We start from the raw sequence: 20602 nt of genomic DNA, 5'->3' as shown, positions 1-20602 counted from the left end.
GAATTGTTGCCTCCCTGAGCACTTGGTGAAAAAATAAGTAACTTGGATGTTGCATTTCTTTATTAATGAACAGAAATGAAAGAAGACGATGCGACACCAGTATAGAAGCAAAGATTGTAATGTAAATAACCTCATATTTAAATAGTCATCGTGTAGAACTGATTAGTTTGTCATTTTATTTAGTGATCAAACAAATCCCTGAATCAAACCGATCATTGGTCCTGTGCAGCTTCTAATGCATTCTGTAAAAACCCTGCAGATTCATCTCCGCCCATAATAAACCACATGAGAACCAGACCAATCAGCATCCAATCAACTCAACGTGTACACGCACACACTTTAAACATCACATCTTTACTTGTACCTGCTTTTAAAGACCAATCTAGCACTTAGTGTTCATAAGACAGAAGCATGCTTCAACTGTTGTAAGTAATTTCAGAGCAAAAGGCAGTTTTCTTTTTCCTCCAGTTTGTTTTTATATATTATTTGGCATCATTAAATTCCATAAATAATAAAATGGCAACAGTTAAATCCTTTCTGCGTCAGTGCACCTCCGTTACAGATACGTCACAAACTAGATTGTCCTTAAACAGATGTTATGTTAAATATTAAGTTAAGAGCGCTCAGAGAAAAAAGGCGTTTCATCCTCATCCACACATCCTCCCAGCCGAGTGGGGAAGTGAAACATTTGGCAGCTTCAGGTTAATCAGAGAACAACTGGAGGTTTCACCCTCAACTGTCAGATTCATCATCAGCCTCTAGAATCACAGGCAGGCGAAGGTTAAACAAGAAGCCCTCAGAATAGCGAGGTGAAGTACACCACGGTCTCCAGCAGGGGGACCGACTCGTCTCCAGATCACTTGTTCCTCTTCCTGCTCTTGCCGGGGTTCATGTCACTCTTGGTCTTCTGCAGGCGGGAGAAGATCTCTTTGAACAGCGCCTTGTACTCTGGCGTGTTCTGGCTCAGCCGTTTGTCCACCTGCTCCACCTGCCGGCTGATCCCCTCCAGGGCCTCCGGGGTGGAGGGGGTCTGCGGGGGCGTGGGAGGCCCGGCGACGGCCCCTGACGTGGAGGGCCCGGCACAGATCATGCTGTACCCCTTCATGGAGGGGTCCCTGGAGACGGGCCGCGAGGTCTGCGACCCGGCGTGGCACAGGCTCTCCTCGTGGCGCCGGCACTTCCCCAGCAGCTCCTCGTACTTCTCCAGCAGGGCGTGGTACTGCTCGTCCACCTCCCTCAGGATGGACATGCCCCGTTTGCGCACGCCGTTGGCATGCATGGCGTAGCTGCCCTGACGTCTGCCCGAAGCGTCTCGGGCTGAGATGGCGTTCAGGGCTGTGTCGCTGCAGCTCTTCCTCACCGGGCCCCCCGCCTCTCCAGCGCCTCCTTCACCTCCCTCCTCCAGCCCCGTGCACACCTCTGGGGTGTCTGTCTCCGGCCCGTTGCTGAGCAGCGTCTCCAGGCCGTCTTCCATGCCCCCCATGAGACACATCCTGGACTTCCTCAGCTGCTGCATCTCCTGCAGCTCGGCCTCCAGCTCGCGGACCCTCAGCTGGCAGCCCTCGGCTCCTAGGAGACGCTGCTCCAGGCGCTCGAACTCCTGCAGCACGGTGGAGCACTCCCGCTCGGCGCCCTCCCTCTTGGACCGCTCCGTGGACATGGCTGAGCGCAGGGACGAGACGATGTCCCTCAGGCGCTCGTTCTCCTCGTCCGCCGGCTGACTCTCAGCCAGGTCCACGCTGCCCGGGTTGGCCAACAGGAAGCCGTCCTCATACCTGAGAGGATGAAAAGAGACGCATCACAAAGCTGCAGCTGGATTTCATACATTACAACAACCCAGTGCATCACTGAAACCCATGCTGCAGCCATAAACACACAAAAACAACATGACATTCTCCTGTAGCATTCTCACGTGAGCTCACTCGGACATTTTACAAGGGGTCTGCAGCTAAAGGCCAAGAAAATGTCCAGAGCAACAGTCTCAGACACTTGCTTCCTCACATACAGCCCCTCTGCAAAACCCTAGGAACATATATCCTGTCTTCATTGCATGTCTAAAAGCCGCTTACTAAGCTACATGCTCATCTTGTGAGTGTGAGTGTGTGTGCTGGTTCCTGACCACTGGAAGTTAAACCCCAGTCCTCAGTCACCTTGGGGCGGTGCAGAGCTCTTTGAGGCAGGGGAACGAGTGCACCGTCTTGCGTCGCTCCTTCTTCTCTCTGTGGACCCTCAGCTCCTCCAGAGTCCGCAGCTCCTCCACCCGAGACGTCAGGCTGTCCACCTGACCCTGCAAGGTCTCCACGGTGCCCGTCATCCTGCGCACACACACACACACACAGACACACACACAAACACACAAACAAATGTTTTTCCTTGTGCTTGTTACGCCATCGATGAAATGACTTAATTCTCTCTTTTCTCAACATACCCAGGGCGACAATGAGTCAGTGTTACAGAACAAAGAATGTGAGTGAGAACTATCTTTAGCCTTTAGTCCCGGACTGTGATCTGTAAAGAACTCCAATCCCTGATTATGGTTATGAAAGCTTGACGGCTGCTGGAGGGGACTGTTATGACACAGCTGATATGAAATATGCAAAACCGTGTTAGAATAAAGACATTACACGACTTTCCTCTCGGCTGTCGTCCTTCAGGTTAATGCCTCTTTGGCTTTAACTCATCTCTTTAACAAAGTGTGTAATAATAATGGCGGCTCACCTGTCGATCTTCTGCTGCGAGGCCTTGCTCTCCAGCACCAGCTTCTCGTTGGTGATCTCCAGCTCCCGGGCGGTGACGTCCAGCTGCTCGTACACCTTTGCGTGCTGCTCGTTCATCTCCCGCAGCATCTCCAGCTGCTTGGACAAGTACTGGGGGGGGAAAACATGTGAAATATATATAAATATGTGTACTTTTATACAGATGACAGTTCAATAACATCTAGTTTGTTGGTGTGGAGACAACAAAGGTCAGGAACTACTGATCTGTGTATGTATAATGAAATCTTGTTTTTAGATTTGAGAATCTGCCAAATGCAGAAGTCTGAGAGCAAATTTCACTTTTGGATTCACTGTGAACGTAACGTGATGTTAATTCGCCTGCTTTGTGGTAAATCTATCAGATACAGACTGGGTCATGTGATTTCCTGCTTCTGTTTCTGCAGCTGAGCAGATTCCTCTAGTCCTTATAGAGCAGTGGGAAGGTGACAGATTCAGACATTTGCATATCACAGATTAAAAAACACTTCTGTTCTTCATTTTTCCCTTTTTCCTCTAACGCTCCACATTTTTGGATAATAAGCTTAAGCCACGTATGTCTTGTGTAGGATCTGGATCAAATCCGTCAGATTCCTCCATCGCACGCAGTGTGAGACGAGCGTACCTCTATCTCCTGCACTTGGTCCTCATTGTTGATGTACATCTGCTGGAGGGAGTCCTCCAGCTCCTTGTTGCGCTCCAGGAGAGTCTTACCGAGCTCTGCGGCCAAGTGCAGGTCTGAGAGGAGACAGGAGACAGCAGAGGGTGACTGTGGGGTCACTGGGGGAGACTAGGGGGGGGTCTTCATTCCACCAGAAAACATTTGGACCAGAGCTCCCAGAGGATAAACCCTTCTGGATCTGTATCAACTTAGTGAATTAGAGAAAATCCTTCGCTTGAATCAGGCCCTAGTTTCTGACATCCTGAGTTTCCTGGCCTGGTTCTGTCTCATGACGACCTCCTGAGAGCCAAAGTATAAGAATTGATCTTTACTCAGACAGTTCATATTCGAAAAAGCTTTTGACAATTTGAATACATTTGAAAAATAATTTCACTCGTACACCACAGCCACACATCAGTCTCCTTCAATGTAATCCAGCCGCACCACATTTCACACACTCAAGGATATGAGTCCCCTAAACGTGCCAGATTAGTTTTTCATTAAGATCCATCAATCAATTGAAAATTGTCATTTGTCACGTTGTTAAAGAAAGATAAAAATAATTCCTGGATCTGCCTTCTGACTCATAAAACATCCTTCCACCAAGTTTCCTGGAAATTGAATCTCTCTTACAAACAACTGTACTTCCTCCTTATTGGAGGTGACAAAAGATTTAACTGCAACAAGCTACAGGCCTTCAAAAGAAAATCATTAAACCGGCTTCATTACTTTCCTCCACGTTGACACAATACCTGTGGCCATGTGCACACCAGCGCCCTGAGCAGTGACAACACAACAGTTGCTCATATTTTACAACACAGCTTGAAACATAAATTATTCATCTCCTCTGGTGAATAAAACCCTCGCTGGACCGAGGAGGAGGAGGAGGAGGAGGAGGAGGAGGAGGAGGAGGAGGAGGAGGAGAACCCTGCTGGCTCTGGAGTGGGTCGATGGGAAGAAAACACAGAGTCACTGACATCCATTACTGGACATGAGTGCAGTGTTTTTATCACCACAGCGTCGGGGGGGGGAGCACTGACAGGAACACACACACATGCGTCATCATAGGTGTGAATCAAAATGGACTAGATCTCTGTAACGGCCCAGTTTGTGTCTGAATGGAGCAGGAATCCATCTGTTTTCATCTAATAACATAAAACAATGTCTCCTAATTCATCTACAAGCATGTTATTCTTTTCATTAGAATTAATTAATAAATGATATTTTAACAGGGGAAACTGCGATGAGATCCACACTTGACATTTGGCGAGTCGAATCCCAGTTTGGCCGGGGTCGTTCTGTGTGTGGAGCATTCTTCATGAACCCATGAGCTCCCAGGTGTGTTTTGGTTTCTGAGCTTTGTGAACTCCTCGCCTTGCTCATCAGTCGTAGGGAAGTGCAGGTGAATTGTTTTACAATCCGGCTCAACTTGAAATGCACATGTCAAAAATCTTGCTCACAAACTTATTCACTTGAATGTTCTGAATAGAGAAGGTGACCTCCTGAGACTCTCCAGCCTGTCGTGATCTCTTGGGAGAACCCTGCGGTGGCCTCGATCACAGAAATAGAAAAGAATAGAAATAGAAAAAAGAATCTTCACCAACAAATAACAGTGAGTTAAGCTGCAGCTCCAGTGCATTGGGGTCATAGAGAGGACCGTCCAGGCCTCTGCAGCAGATACGAGCATTCCCTATGAATCCATGTGTACTGAACTATTGTGGGAGGGGGGAGGGGGAGGGGGGGTGAGATGACCTTCCTCGACCCCGGTGGGTTGAACTAGCTGCTCTTGTGTTTGCTGCTGCAGCTGCACGAGGACAGTGAGGACAGGCTGTCACTTCCTGTCTCAACAACCAGAGCTGAGAGCTGAACACAGGCCTGGATAACGAGCCGAGTGAGAGAGCGTGTGAGAGGAGAGCACAGCGAGCCCCCCCCACCCCCCCCTATAGGTCAGACTCAGTCACAGCACTGTTTCTGCTCCTGAGGGCCGACACGTGCCGATGTGTCTCAGTTATGTAATTTATATAAAGGATGCACACGGATGAGAGGAGGAAACACAACCCCCCCGACACCTGAGAACACAAAGGGTCTGATGATGAGCACCAATAACACACAAGCGACCACGTGCAGGATCGAACCTGCATGGAACCATTTGATGCTTCGTGCCACAGTGAGCCTGAGAGCTTCTGTTCTCCTGGTTCCTGCCTCCTGCCTCCTGCCTCCTGCTCCTCTGTGATGCTCCCTCGTGCTCGAATCTCACGCTCGGTCACACGCCCCTCGAATGAGGCCGCGGCACATCCATGACATCACCGTGGAGGAGGCGCCATCTGCCCAGACGCACTTCATATGTTTTGCCAGATTATAATGAAACCAGGGGTCACTGCATAGCAGAGGGGGGGGGGGGGGGGGGTTACATAACATCAGCAGTTCTGGGGCATAAATGATGCCCGAGCATGAGCGCACGTTAGAGTGCCCCCCCCCCCCTTAAAGCCTGGAATCTTTGATCCCTGCTCAGGAGGTCTCGTCTGGGGCTCCCTAATCAGATCAACCCGGGGGGGGGGGGGGGGGGGGGGGGGGGGGATTAATGACTGCACGGCGACAGACACACAAATCCTGTACACACAACGATATATCCACCTGCCTGTCACTCAACTGAATATGAACGACGATGAGACACACAAAGCTGCTTTCCCTCTCTCTCTGGGTCAGCAGGTGATCAGGTGATGCTGCAGGAGGGAGGACACACACACACACACTCGCATGCACGCACACGCACGCACACACACACACACACACACACACACACACACACACACACACACACACACACACACACACACACACACACACACACACACACACACACACACACACACACCTCTCCACTGCCAATGAAAGTGCACACACTGTACAAGTCATTACATCATTACATTTCACATCCGTAAAACAAGGCAGTGCATTAGGTGCCACGACTAATGCAAACACAACACCTCTGGATTATCATTGCTTATTAACTCTCCATTTATGTTAGATGCTGTATTTTCTCATGAATGTCGTATTTATTTGTTATTTCAAATCCTGGGAGAGGGATCCCTCACATGTGACTCTCTGATAGTTTACAGTTACATTTGATTGATTGATTGATTGAAAACAAGGTCTGTTTCCTGTCAGAGAACATAAACAATCACAAAAACCTTCTCCACCGTGTTTGGGTCAAATCTTTGAGACAGAGGAGTTAAGTGGAAGGCCACCACCCATTCGGCTCTTCTGTGTTTTTCTTTGTCCAAAAACATCCACATCTACAAAATGCTCTGGATTTCTCCTCCCACAATGGACGAGCTTGTCTCGACCTCTGGTGCTCGCACTAAATGTCACAGCCGAGATGAACGATGGGCGCAGTCACATCCTCCTCTGTCACTCACACACACCAGAGAGAGGAGGAAGTGATGGGACACAGAGGAAGAGGAGAAGTGTCGATGTGGCTCTGGGAGGAAGGAGACGAAGCAAACATCCACTCACTCAGACAGACAGAGACAGAGACAGACAGAGAAAGAGACAGACAGAGACACAGAGAGACAGAGAGACAGAGAGAGACAGGGCAGGGCTATTCTGGGAAACACTGACAAGATCAAAAATAATTGGTAGGAGAGGAGGTGAAGTGCAGGCAGCTCCACACTCAGGCGCACACACACGCACACACCACACAAACACACACACACACACACACACACACACACAGGCAGGCAGAGACATGGGTTCACAATCATCATGGTGCAGGGATGTGTTTTTGTTTTACAAATGGATGCAACCTCCTCCTCCCTTCTTCCTTCCTTTCTTTCTTTCCACCCTCCCTCCTCCTCCTCCTCCTCCTCCTCCTCCTCCTCAATGCATGAAGCCATTCACCCAAAACATCCTGAATGTGCCTGGGTCTTTGTCCCACCTCCCTCAGGGGGGAGGCCGGGTGATGCCTCACCTTGCTCCAGGTCCCTCTGGTCGTACCACGGCTCCTCTTCCTCCGTCACGAACTCCTCCATCCCGCCTGCACGAAGCATCGATGCTGACCAACTTCTTCCTCCACCTCCTCCTCCTCCTCTTCTTCTTCTTCTTCTTCACCGGGGATGTGATTTGCTCATTCACTCGACCGGAAGTGCCTGCTGCTTGCTCCCCCCACCTCTCTCTCTCTCTCTCTCTCTGTGTAACCCTTTCAGACAAGCGACTTAAGGAGTAAATCCGAGGCTGCTGCACCTGCCTCTGTCTGCGGGTCTGAGGCAAACCTGCAGCCCGGCGATCGAACCTGCGGACAAACAACAGAGACCTGCAGCCTCCGGAGGAGACAAGTGAGTCTCTGTCTCATCAGTGTGAGGATGAGCAGCAGAGCCTCGAGGAGGAGGAGGAGGAGGAGTAGCTGCTCCGCTTCTTCTCCTGATGAGGGTGATGCGTTCAAGGGCGGTCGTAAATGTTGCAGGAAACGCAGGCACTATCACAATAATAATGATGATAATAATAATAATAATAATTCCATTTGTGAGGGGAAACATATATTGCTGGTTTAGAGTACAGGAAGATGTAGTTTTCAGCAATTGAGATTTAGTCATCAGCTCTGCATAACATTATCAAGATAAATTATAAGATAAAAAGCATCCTATGTATAAAGATCAACATAAAAAAATATATAAAAGGTTTAAATGTATACTCTCTCTCTACAGTGTTTGTAGTTTTTCTCTCTCCTTGTTGTGTTTGTTTTGACTTCAAACATAAAATACTGAAGAGGAAAATAATAATAATAGTTTGTTCGTACTCTTTTTGTGACGATAATACTAAAAACAGCATCATCAATTCACTTCATGCATTTTCACCCATCCTCTGGTCTGAATTCAGGTACATCGGAAGCTGGAAGTAACATGAGGCACTTGAAGGCAGCACTGATGGAGGTGACGTCAATATTACACTTGTCCCTGGCACTGACGTCTCCTCCTCCTCTTCCTCCTCCTCCTCCTCCTCCTCCTCCTCCCTCTCCTCATAATTGGATTTGTCCAATTGAAGCTTTCATAAATATAAGTGACGTCTCACATTGTCTGTTCCTATTCAGCAAAGATTTTATTGTAAACGTTTGTCAGCAAAGAGCAGATCAATGACGGCTGCTCTCAGACTCAAGTCTTTTTTCCATCGGTGCTTCCAGTTTGACTCTTTGGTGGTTTGTCTTCCTCTGGTCTGTGGAGACAAACTGGGGCCTCACACAAACCTGACGGGCACTGACACGAGAAACCATCAAGATAAAAAAGAAAAATAAACGTCCCTCAGCACAAACAAGAAAATCTACCAAATTATGTTTAAGTCAAATAAAGTACAGACTTTTATATCATACAGTATCTATCATTTATACCCATTTGCTTTTCTGTCTGTTCTGCAGTTCAAGTCAAAATATGTAGCAGCAATAAAAAAAAATAAAAAAATCCATTACAACACAGAACAATGAGGTTTAATTCATAGTGTGTTTTTATGCTTTGACCAGTTTACTTCAGAGTGTGTACACTTCACATCACTGACAACCTGAGTAAGGCCTATTCTGTGGATTGGACATTGAGTGCAGACATTCATGATCCCCAGAGGATAACCTCCAGTGATTCTCAGTATGAAAATCAACACAGACTTGAATCATGTAGAAGTGCAGGAGAAAAGGAGACAAAAAGAAGAGTGCAGTGCCACATACACAATATTCCCTCACTACACTGAGATGAAGTCTGTTTTTGCCTGTTCAGTCATTTCAAGTTCCGGTCGTCAGAAATGCAAAGTGTACACAACCTTCAGCGAACAGCCAGAGACATAAAAGAAAACGCGTCATCGTTCTGCTTCTGCAATCTCCGGCTCCATATTTTATTGCTGACAAACAGCAACAGACCGAAAGCAGAAGTTTAGCAGCGGATCGACCATGAAACTGGTCGAGAGGCGTCGGTGGCAAAGCCTGAGATCAATGAAACGAGAGGCACTGACGAAGAGGAGGCGAAGGGGTCGGCCATAAAAAAGGCGACGTTTCCCCTTTCCCATCATTCCTTGTTCTCTGAGGCGTTACAGCTGGGCGATCTTTTGAGGTGCTTCCAGTCGGCCTCGCTCTCACAGCGCCGGACTTTGCTGAAGAACTTCTTGATGAGAGCTTTGGCTTCTGCTTTAACTGTGGAAACAGAGAGACCAGAGAGTGGAGCTGGTTTCAGACGAGCACTGAACTGACATGTGTTATCCAGAGGGGGCTGTACGTGACATGAAAAATGAAATGAAATGAATACACATTTTTGAGCCTGGGTGAGAATAAAGCAGTCTGGAAACTTCACAGTGAGCGAGTGGGAGTGTTGAGGACGTATCGAACACGTACTTGACGCAAAACTGAAATATAAATATCTCAACTTTGAAGAGAAGAGACGCCAATAAAGACGTCAGCCTCAAAAGACAAGATTCAGGAGCTTTTTGTGTTTGTAAACAGTTGTGGCATTGTTTATTTTTGTTATGTATTTTTTGTGTATTTACCTTGACCTTTTCCCCGACTCGTTCCTTCAGTTAGAAGATGAGACAAGTAGCGAGCAAAGGACTTGAACAGCTCCTGAAACCAAAGAAAGCAACCGCTGATAAATTCACCATCAAACACGTCAAACACGTTATTTCATTTCTCTCGGCTGCTTCTCTACAAACATGAAACAATAATCATCTCTCACACCTTCGTGGCAAACTTCCCCCGAGTGTAAAACGGGTCCAGGTATCGAACGACGACATCGGCCGCCTCCTTCAGCGTCAGAGGCGTGGGCGGCTCACCCGCCGGCTGCAGGGCCCTCTCCTGCACGTTGGGGTTGAAGGTCACTCTCCTGCTGCTGCTGTCTGGAGGCCGGCTGCGTTTCGGCGGAGGAGACGACGACTCTCTGTTTGCCTTCAGGTTCTCTGTCAACTGGACACAAGCATCATCATCAGCTACTGTGCAGGGAATCTGTCATCAGACTGGATTAGACAGAGACACCCACCTCTGGTATTAGAGCTGGTTTGGCTGCTTCTTCTTCTTCTTTTTCTTCTTTTCTGTTTTAGGGGTAAAAATATTCTGTTACAGTTGATAAAAAAAAGCAGCAAAGTTTTCATTAAATGGTGAAATCCCTTATTTGCAGACCTCAGTTCCTGATGAGATGTTTCATGAATCTGCTTCAGCTCTAAAGTCTCTGTTTGATGAGTTTCCTCCTCGTCATCATCATCAGCTATAACGATCACTTCATTTCTACTTTCCTCCTGCGTCACATCCCGAGCCTCTGACTCCACAGGACTGTCCTCCATAGCGTCCACACTGGAAAGTGAGTCCTCCAGCTGGATGGTGTCTTCCTGCTGGAGTAAGGTGGAAGATGGAGACTCCACATCATCAGGTCCCTTCAGCTCCGGTGGCTCCTCCTGGCTTTTTTCCGTTGTTTGCTTCTTTGCAAAATACTGAGAAATGTTGCGGGAGCTCTTCGCCGCCTCCACCAGCTTCTGCTGCTTCTTGCTCGTGGCTTTGCCGGCTTTGGTCGGGCTGTCCATGGGGGCAGCGACTGCGTTTGCTCTGTCTCTGATGGACGATGTTACAGCTGAGGACGTGTCTGTGTTTGTTCTCTCCTTGTTGCCCTTGACAGACGACTCTCCACAGTCTCCTGAGCCGTCATTGTAAAAGCCACCACTCTCTGAGCCTTTGTTTGAAGCAGTTTCCAGCATGGAGAGCGCCAGCAGTTCCTTGGCGGTCTTGAAGGGGTCGGATGAGCCCCTCAGGCCGGCTCCTACCCGCTTACGCTTCAGCTGCAGGAACAATGCAAAACACAATAATGTAAGGATTTTCTGAAGCTCCACCATGAGAACAGTGTGCATCAGGGGAATCTTACAGAGTAGATTTCAGATGCAGGTGTGAACCCCTGCAGCTCCGGAGAAAAGGACGAAGAAGAGGAGGTGGATGCTTCCCCTGTGGGTTTCGACTCAACTTCTCCAGCTTCACCGCTGCTGGTCGTCTTGTCTCCTTTTCCCTTTTCTCCTCCAGTCGAGGAAGTCGCTGCTTTCTTCATTTCTGCCACCTTCAGAATAAGAGACGAGTTGGGGGATGTGTATCTTCCTTTCATCAGCAGCAGAACAGTGGGAACTTACCTTCTTCAGCACAGCAGCCTTGTACAAGTTGGAAGACTTGCTGCTCTTGAAGACCTCGTGTTCCATATCCGCCGCCGAGGACAGAGGGTCGTAGCTGAGAGATGGAGGGGAGAGGGAGAACAGCGTAAGGCGATTGATGATTCTGAAGAAAATCAAGTATGCATGAGAATGATGATTCAAGGATGTGTCTGCATACTCACATGAATGTGCCTCCTGCCCCCTGGTGGTCATGTATTGCCTCTTCCAAGAGGTACAGGCAGTGCTCTCTGGCCTGGAAAATAAGGGAATTAACAATCAAATAAAAACAGTGACAAATAAAAAGTTATTTATTAAATAAGTTATTAATAACAGAAGAATTAAAAGAATTTAGTCTGCTATAGGAGTTCAGACACAATCTGTATTTACATCTGTATTTTTAAGTCCTCATTTCTAAAAGGTTAAGATTTTCATTTTGTACGAGATGACAAAGCAAACACATTTTCTTATCACTCTCATGTGTGGAGTTGATGTATCTTCACGTGAAATAGATTGAATTAAAAATACACATGTTTATGTAATACATAAATGAGCCACAGTGGCAGTGTGCTGCCGTCTCCTTGTCTCTGTGTTGGTATTCACTCAGTGGTGCTGTTGTGCTGCTCAGTTGAAACGTTGGCTCCACCGTCTCCCTTCGCATCACATGACACCTGAGTCACTGAATTCCTGCAGACGTGTTAATGAGTGCAGCGGGTATGAGGAATGTGTTGGTGGCGTTCGACTGCTCCTCTGTACCTTCACCGTGAGCCTGGGGATCCTCTGGCTGCTGGCATCTCGGAGTCGGCAGCTGTCGTCTGCACAGAGGGACACAGCAGTTACGTTGACAGTAAACATCAGCCTGCGTATTGATTCACAGTTATTTTCTTCTTCACTGATTTTACCTGGAGGAACGAAATCTCCCCTCTGACGGTCAGTTCCCTGAAGCAACACAGACAGAAGTCAGTAGTTAGTTATAGAAATGCAGGGTAGTGTTTTCTCCATGTCAAAATAACAGATTTTCACAAAACTCGGTGGGAATTGGGACGTTGCCCGACTGATGCTTTTCATTTGAGTTTCAAAAAACAAACACAATGTCAGCTTCAGTGGCTTTAAAGGCAAAGTGGAACAAACACTATTTAATTCTGGGTGCCTGGAGTCTCTCAAAGAACTTAGATGATGATGTGAGATCGTGGGATCATCACTGCTGATAAAAATCGACCTGACTTGGAAGAGTTGAGGCACATATGTTTTATTACATTTCTCCTATAGGGCGTGTATATATATTTAATATAGCAACACATTAATCTGGTATTTCTCTTCATTCACCTTAAAACTCAAATGTAGTTCCCTTTAATTTCCATTACGATGAAACCTTCCTGTTCGTTTAAGTTCTTCTTTTACTATTTAACATTATGACATTCCTTATTTTATTGTACGTGTTGTAAACTGGCTCCACTTGGACCTGCTGAGGAATCGCTTGCCTTCAGTGTTGTGCCACAGCTCCACTGAACATGTGGGAGCGATTTACTACGAGCTGCAGTTACAGGGGCCCCAGCAGCGCCCTGTCTTTCTGCTACCCACAGCTGGTGAGCAGATGTACAGACTAGAAACTAAATGCTAAACAATGTACAGAGTTGTTTTAGAGAGGGTTTATATTATTGAACACTGAGTTTTTCACCTTCCGTAGGTTCATCTGCTTCTTGAAGAGGTCAGTAAACTCCTTTTTCCTGTGTGAGCCGTCATCTTCACTGCCGCTGTTCTCCCCTTCATCAAACCTACACGGTGTGAGATCAGTGTCAGTCCACTGCTGCTGCATGAAATTATATTACACACATCAGAACTATGACATCCCTACTGGGACAAATCAAATGTCCTGCCTCTCAAAGCCGTAGCCCTTCCGTCCACCTTCATACTGTTTGGGAATGAAGCCAAACGGTCCCGTGGGCTCGTTGCTCTGAGCTGCAGCGGTTCTGGTGCTGAGGGTGGCTCCCTTCTCCAGCTGGGCTCGAACCGCTTTAGGGTCGCGGCAGAAGTCGCAGGAGCCGGCACAGTTTGGAGCCTTGTCCCCGAAGAACTTGGAGATGATGGCATGACGACAACTGTTGGGTAGAGGAGAGAGACGCTGATAAAATGAGGTGATATCGCTCCTGCAAGTTAGAATAAAAATCACAAAACAATCTGAAATTAGCTGCGTATTCGAGTTTGAATTCAAACAGTGAAGAGCAAACAGCACGGCATCATGCACAGGCTGCTAGGGCAACTTTTCCAGAGCGTGACCGATCACTTAGATGTTGTGTAACCGCCACAACGGTCATGATCGATTTTTCTATTATGAAATGAGTCAAATAGAACTCCCTTGACACATGACATAAAAAATATTAGCTCTCTGGAAAACACAACACAAAAGCTTAATTACACACAGAGCTATTAACATCCTCACTGTTCTGATATAAAAAATGCATTAGAGCAAATTAAATCTTAATTTGAGGCGTGATTTTCAGTCTCAGCTTCCTCCACATCAAAGCTTTTTGGAAACACAACATCCAGTTCTTTCTAACACCAGCTCACTCTCTCCCTGCATGTTTTTTTTTTTTTTTAAATCCCTGTTTTTTCCTTCTGATTGTTCCACTCGTTTTAAAAGGCCTATATCAGATCCAGTGTTATGTAATAGTCAATATTCACACAACAACCACACACACACACACACAGAGTGTGGTTGGGAAGCGGCTCATTAGACGAGCCACTTTCTACAGAACAACATTCTAACTACCTTGCTAGAAATGGAGACGCTGCCTCCACAGCCGCGACAGAGAGAGGAGCAGTCTAAACCAAAAGGAGGTGGGGAAAGAAGAGGAGGAACACAAAGAGTGTGTGAGGTGAACACTCCCAGGCAGCCTTGGACGCATACACACTAAAGTGAGGCTCACCAGTCAAATTGCACAGCAGATGACTACTGGTTGTGTGTGACATCAACAAAAACCACTAAAGAAGGGAACAAGCCTGAGGAGCAGAAGAAGAAGCTTTGGAAGATAACAACGTTCAAGGGAAGGAAAGATTCCAAAGCAGCGTGGAGGAGAACTACAGAGGAGCAGGGAATGAGATTTGTCTGAGTGTCATCTCACTTTTCTTTCGACTCCTCATGCAGACCATCATCTGTATCTGAGACATTATCCCTCCTAACCCTAATCTCAACCTGTCTGCTAATCTCAGGCAGCGTCAGAAGTCTCCTGTGGATGATTGAGTGCATTCAGACGCTCCGCAGGCAAAACTCCTGCCTCGCTCGTCGCCGTCTCCTCCTCATCAACTGGTCTGCTCACTTCTGCTTTGTTATTTCTGACACTTAAGTCTGGGGCTCTCGGCTGAGTGAGTGAAAACAACAAGGGCTCTCGCAGGTAAGTGTTTTAACAGTGAGTGAGTCTGTTTTAAATGTGTTTGAGAGACAAAGCACCTGAGAAAAGGCGCAGACTGGGAAGAATGAGAAGAAGGATTTTAAGATATGGACACAGAGACCATTTAACTAGTCAGCTTTAAAATGAGGAATTGTTTAAAAAGTACAATAACTATATTGTAACAGCTGGATGTTGATACATGATGTAACACTGGATACAAACAAAGTGTAAAATCAACAACATCAAGCACCGACGGAGCATAAATGTTATTTATCAATCAGGGTCATCGATTAGTTTGGTAAAAACAGATAAATGTTATTTAGATTTATGTTTTTGAACAGCTTGGACACAAAAAATTATATGAAGGATTTGTTTTGGTTTTATCTCTTACTTTTGGACAGAGGAAGGCTAACTGTTTTCCCCTGTTTCTAGTCCTTGTGCTAAGCTAAGCTAAGCTAAGCAAACACTTTTGACAAAAAAACGTTTTTGCAAGACATAATAAGTTCTGTCCCAAAAGTGTTAAACTAGAAAACTTTATTCTGTTATCCAATGTTTGTACCATTCTACCATGTATTGTTGTTATGCAGTGCAACACAACACCACAAACCAGCAAATACCCCAAGACAGTCACACCCATGTCACACAGACAATGGTAAATCATGCATAGTTTGACACCAGCCACTATAATTATATAACATTGTTATAGATGCAGCACCGTCTATACAAAGAAAAACTCATTAAAACACATGGGAACGTGACAAGTTCAACACAGAGAAGAACCCTGCTTTGTGTTTCACCTCTTACTCTTATGTTTTCTTACAGAGAGCTACAGAGAGAGGGTTAAACTATTCTGCTTAACCTCCTGAACCTCCAGCACCTCCCTCTGTATTATCACTCCCAAACACCTGCTTGGCTAGAAACACTACATACTTTCCATCTGTTCACTCCCAGCCAGTCGAAGGTCTGTCTTTCTCTCGCTGTAATCCTCCCAATATCTCTATAGGTTGAGAAAACTGTTGTTGCTGTGTAGCACTTTGTCACGTCCCTATATAAACAGCTGGAAATGATCCTCTTGTGTCAATACACCAGCGATGTTGTTTGACCCACTCTGGGTGTCAGGAACAGGAGTTACATCCTGATGACACTAAACGAAGGCAAATAAAGATCGACCCTGTGTAAATACATCCACCCTTATTGCTGCTTGGTCAATAGGATGGATGCCGGAGAACAGACGCTGACCCTTCTGAGCAGGGTATGGGTGAAGCTGCAGAATCTGCCCAGCGCCAACGGTATAGATCTGGGGGCTTTCTTCGTCCTGCTCACTTTCATCTGTGAGTCACCTCTCTTCCTGTCCTGACTTTCTTGATTCTTAAAGAAGAACGTTCTGGACGTGACTCTGCTGATTTGCTCTCCCACAGTGATGGTGGTGGCTATTGCAGTGGTGACCTGCTTGAGCTGCTGCTGCTGCTGCCGCTGCTGCAAGGCCAAGATGAAGGGACCGAATATCTGAACAAATGTGCTCCACACGAAGAGAACTGCAATTACATGTGCAATAACTGGACTTGCAACTCCCACATCAGGCATCTAAGCACAGACAAAAGGGTTGCAAGAGTTTCTCTGCAGCTCTCGACTCCGGCTGCGACTCATGCCCATGTAATTCATAGGCCCGACATTCAAGATGGGTGTGTACGGTGGCACAGAAGAGGCCAAACCCTTGAACAATAAACTGAATTGTCAAGCACAGAGAGGGGTGTCCTGACTGCCTGCCAGGCACACCTGCAAAAAGCTGCATGGTTTTCAGGAGAATCCACATTCCATGGAGCATCCCAGCTCTCTGCAGGGCAACAACAACCCTCCTGATGTGGGGAGAAGGCCGGGCCACACCCAAAAGGCAACTCTAAATTATGCTGGGGGAAAATACATGGAATTTGAGCTGGGAAAATTTGGAGAGCCATTAAAAATAATAAAATAAATAGGATATCAACAGTAAAAGTAAGATGTGAATTGTATATTGCTTTATTAATGAGTCATTGTTGAGGAGTTGGGTAAGATTCTCCTGAGGGGGAAGTTGTTTCAGAGCTGGGAGGTGAAGAGAGATCAAGTCTGCCCTCTGCTGTACGCAAACTGAAATAGCATGTGTATGATGAAAGTTATACTATGCAAGACGTACTAGAAAAGGTGAAATGGATTGTGTAATGAAGTGAGGCTTTGACTCACCACTTATTGTACTGCCTACTGTAAATAATAAACAAAAAGTGAGAGTGATTCCTTCACTTACCCTTCTTTCTCACAGAACGACACCATGGCTTCGAAGTCTTTTATCGCTGATTTGTCCGCTTCCTTTGAAGAGCCACGTTTTTTCTGTGGAAATATTGATCATAGATGTTCACAAACCTTGACGTTAATCTGAATCCTTACATTCACAGTCCTCTGTTTGCTAAAGCCGACCTGTCTGCGGCCCACTTCCTGTCGGATGAGGAAGTTAATTTGCTCCTTGTCTCTCCGGGAGTAGTATGTGCGACAGGAGGCAGGCAGTCCGTCTCTGCCCGCTCGCCCAGACTCTTGGTAGTAACTGGCCAACGACTTAGCGAGGTTCCAATGAGCTACAAACCTGTGGGATTAACAAAAACATCAGCCTCTACACCCTTAAATAGAGTAAGCAGTACAAAATAGTACAGAAAATCCCCCGATTCCCTCACCTGACGTTTGCCTTGTCTACTCCCATGCCGAAACTGATGGTGGCGACAATAACCAAAACTTTCCCCTGCATCCATTCATTCTGGGCCTCCGTGCGATCTACCGTTTTCAGACCTGCAAAAGAAACACAAGTCAAACACTTCTTTCTAGTATTTTTATATTAGCTAATGCTGCACATACTGAGCAGAGAAACTCAATTACCTGCATGATAAGGCTTGGACAGGACTCCAAGCTTGGTCAGCTGGTAAGCCACCGTTTCACAGCCGTCCCTGGTCCGACAGTAAACAATCCCACAGCCCTGTTCACAAACACCATCAAGAGTGAGGAAACCAGCAGCTTCAGGGGAAATATCACGAGCCAAAGCGATTGAATTCAGCATCAAACTAGAATTCTATGATATACAATACTGCAAAAACAATGTCTGGTCACACAAATAATCATAGTGTTCTGCAGGATGTGACTTTGTTTCATCTCAGGATGGAAGCTGATGTCGGCACAGTGGTTTAAAACAACAGCTTTGTTTTCCTGACGTAAAAAATCCAGCCTTCAGCACATTGCTGTGTTTTTGTTCAGTAGCAGAGTCAAACCTTCATATTTCATATAACAACAACCAATATTATTCAAACCAGTACCAGCTTACTAGTGTCAGATATAAATTCTACCCTGTATAAACTGTATGTTGTCTAACAAGGAACAGAAATGCAAAATTATATATAAATTAGAAACTATTACATGGTCCACCAGAAAAGTGTTGTTTGGATGCTATTAAAAACTATAGATATCAAATCAATTTTCTGTGCAAGTGGAAATTAATAAAAAAATATACTGAAAACTTTAGGGTAGCCATTGCATTTGGCTTATGATTAAGGTATTTTTGTATTTCTGTTATTTTTTTGTCTCCAACACAACATGTATATTAAACTGTGGTAAGAGTCACACTAAAGAATCCAAACCTCTCAGAGTCCAGTCTACTGACCTGTCCATTAGACCCGCTGTCCAGCGCCAGTGCTTGCTTGATAAAAGCATGGAGGTGGACATAAGGGGTCGGCAGCAGCTCCAGGAAGATCACATCATAGTGCAAGTTACTGCGAAACACCTCTGTGACAAAAGACAGCGGCAACTGCATCCTGAGGGACTTGAGAATGTCCTCCTGCACATTCTTGGGTGCTGTCGCTGTCAGGGCCAAGCAGGGAACTCCGGGTAGGCGCGCACGCAGCTCACCCAGCTTGAGGTAGTCCGGCCTAAAGTCGTGGCCCCACTGGGAGACGCAGTGAGCCTCGTCCACGGCCATGTAGGACAGCAGGCCGCGGGATAACAGGCCCGTCAGGCACGGTCTGAACGAGGAGGACGCCAACATCTCCGGAGTGATGTAGAGGAGCTTGAGCTTCGGCTGGCTGCTCTCCAGGTCGCCCATGATCAGACGACGCTCGCCTACTGGGAGCTTGGAGTTGATGGAGCAGGCGGGGATGTTCAGCTCCCTCAGGCGTTGCACTTGGTCCTGGGAAAGGAGCGACACGTGACTGAGAGTGTACACAGAAGCTCATATATGTGTGATGTGTTAGCAAATAATAGATGCCAATTTGTCAAGGAATCAAACACTGACACTATCCATTGCCTGGTATTTTTCGTTGTCTGTGAATAATAGTAATGTGTCCAGTAAGAAGGCTGGACAACAGCCATCTTACTGAAGACTATTAACTATATGACAAGGATCTGTGAGTCTCGGGTGGTGAAGAAAGGGCGAGCCGTGACTAAAGATGAAGCCCCTCCCCTTTTTGGTACACACAAGATTTAAACATCCGGCATGGAACCAACAGGACTCGCACATCATTTGGGGCCATGAGTATTGCACTGTTGAACAAACTGTGAATCCTGGTGTGGGAGGGTGTCACACCTTATAACATGTAGAGCCCTTTTTGTGAAAGTATCTATCGTACCTACATACCCACCCATCTACTCACCCACTTACCCACCTACCTATCTACTGCCCCTCCCATCTTGAGTCCCCACTTACCTACCTATCTACCTACCAACCTTCCTACTTCCCCACCCACCCACCTTCCTTCCTACCTACCCCTACCCACCTGTCCACCCACCTCCCTACCTTCCATTGGTTGACAGAGACAGCCACTGACCTGGATGAGAGCGATGAGCGGGGATATGACCAGAGTGATGCCCTCAGCCAGCACCGCAGGCAGCTGGTAACAGAGGGACTTCCCTGCTCCTGTGGGCATACACACGAACACATCCCGGTCCCCTGCACACAGGAAACACAAGCATGTCACACAACAACAACAACAACAACAACAACAACAACACTACTCCACGTGCAGCTTCATGTTGTCAGACGTCAGGGGAACCTGCTGCTAGCTAAACAGAAGCTAACCTGCTAGTTAGTAGATAAACACAGAGCCAGAGCACCCACCTCTGAGCACAGCGCTCACCACGTCCTCCTGGACCTTGGTCCTGAAGCCGTCGAACCCGAAGTGGGTTTTTAAAGCCGCTTTCACACTCGCAGTCATGTTGTTCGTGTGACGAGACCCTCTCCGGAGTCTTTATCCCCCCGAGCCCCGAATACCCGAGGAGGGCGAACTCACTGCGGGTGGACAGAAGAACAAGGTGAGCCAATCAGAGCCCGGGAAGCAGCGGCAGGGCGCCTGGTGTCGTCGCACACCAATGACGTCAGTTATAATAAAAACAATTTAAACGTTCATTCTTTGAGCTAAATTAACCGATTTGAAGCAATTTCAATATTTATGATTCACCAAATATCAATTGAGTATTGTAATTTTATATTATATTTTATCATATTACATCACATTATATTATATGTATTGCATGCAAGTTATTATTACTTTTGTTATGATGTTTATTCCTGACTGCCTTCTTGCTGCTGTAACGTTGCAAATTTCCCCCCTGTGGGTCTACTAAAGGATTATCTTATCTTATCTTGATAA

General features: G+C 46.7%; 2 protein-coding genes and 1 long non-coding RNA gene across 4 annotated transcripts; 1 reads left to right on the top strand and 2 right to left on the bottom strand.

Annotated features, from left to right (window-relative positions):
* Positions 1-42: 42 nt before the first annotated feature.
* On the bottom strand, positions 43-7779 carry cdr2l (cerebellar degeneration-related protein 2-like). Its single transcript, XM_053443221.1, has 5 exons — positions 7385-7779; positions 3379-3491; positions 2719-2867; positions 2151-2315; positions 43-1775 (listed from the first exon to the last, which is right to left on the bottom strand). The coding sequence occupies exons 1-5, from the start codon at positions 7461-7463 to the stop codon at positions 857-859; spliced, it is 1425 nt and encodes a 474-aa protein (XP_053299196.1). The 5' UTR covers positions 7464-7779; the 3' UTR covers positions 43-856.
* Positions 7780-8465: 686 nt separating this feature from the next.
* recql5 (RecQ helicase-like 5) lies at positions 8466-20281 on the bottom strand. Its single transcript, XM_053444017.1, has 19 exons — positions 20071-20281; positions 19781-19902; positions 18622-19143; positions 17847-17943; positions 17648-17759; positions 17397-17559; positions 17227-17309; positions 13437-13658; positions 13238-13334; positions 12462-12498; positions 12316-12374; positions 11745-11815; positions 11545-11638; positions 11289-11474; positions 10556-11205; positions 10416-10467; positions 10118-10342; positions 9931-10003; positions 8466-9580 (listed from the first exon to the last, which is right to left on the bottom strand). The coding sequence occupies exons 1-19, from the start codon at positions 20165-20167 to the stop codon at positions 9456-9458; spliced, it is 3087 nt and encodes a 1028-aa protein (XP_053299992.1). The 5' UTR covers positions 20168-20281; the 3' UTR covers positions 8466-9455.
* On the top strand, positions 14249-17248 carry LOC128458948 (uncharacterized). Of its 2 annotated transcripts, XR_008342074.1 has the most exons (4): positions 14249-14951; positions 15771-15909; positions 16161-16279; positions 16367-17248. It is a non-coding gene; the product is annotated as an uncharacterized LOC128458948 (long non-coding RNA). The 2 variants fall into 2 exon arrangements; XR_008342075.1 differs by lacking the exon at positions 15771-15909.
* Positions 20282-20602: the final 321 nt, after the last annotated feature.

This window comes from Pleuronectes platessa, chromosome 16 (genome assembly GCF_947347685.1).
Source record: "Pleuronectes platessa chromosome 16, fPlePla1.1, whole genome shotgun sequence".
Classification (NCBI taxonomy): Eukaryota; Metazoa; Chordata; class Actinopteri; order Pleuronectiformes; family Pleuronectidae; genus Pleuronectes; species Pleuronectes platessa.
The sequence above is the reverse complement of the archived record's forward strand: the minus strand, read 5'-3'. Positions and strand labels throughout refer to the sequence as shown.

Excerpts from the sequence above, each read along its gene's own strand:
- recql5 (XM_053444017.1), bottom strand. The coding sequence starts at position 20,167 with ATGACTGCGAGTGTGAAAGCGGCTTTAAAAACCCACTTCGGGTTCGAC. Across the intron at positions 19,144-19,780 it reads CGCTCATCGCTCTCATCCAG|GACCAAGTGCAACGCCTGAG; the intron begins GTCAGTGGCTGT and ends CTCCTTTCCCAG. Across the intron at positions 13,659-17,226 it reads TCGTTCTGTGAGAAAGAAGG|TTGTCGTCATGCCATCATCT; the intron begins GTAAGTGAAGGA and ends TCTACCCAACAG.
- cdr2l (XM_053443221.1), bottom strand. The coding sequence starts at position 7,463 with ATGCTTCGTGCAGGCGGGATGGAGGAGTTCGTGACGGAGGAAGAGGAG. Across the intron at positions 3,492-7,384 it reads CCAGAGGGACCTGGAGCAAG|ACCTGCACTTGGCCGCAGAG; the intron begins GTGAGGCATCAC and ends GTCTCCTCTCAG. Across the intron at positions 2,868-3,378 it reads ACCAAGTGCAGGAGATAGAG|TACTTGTCCAAGCAGCTGGA; the intron begins GTACGCTCGTCT and ends TTCCCCCCCCAG.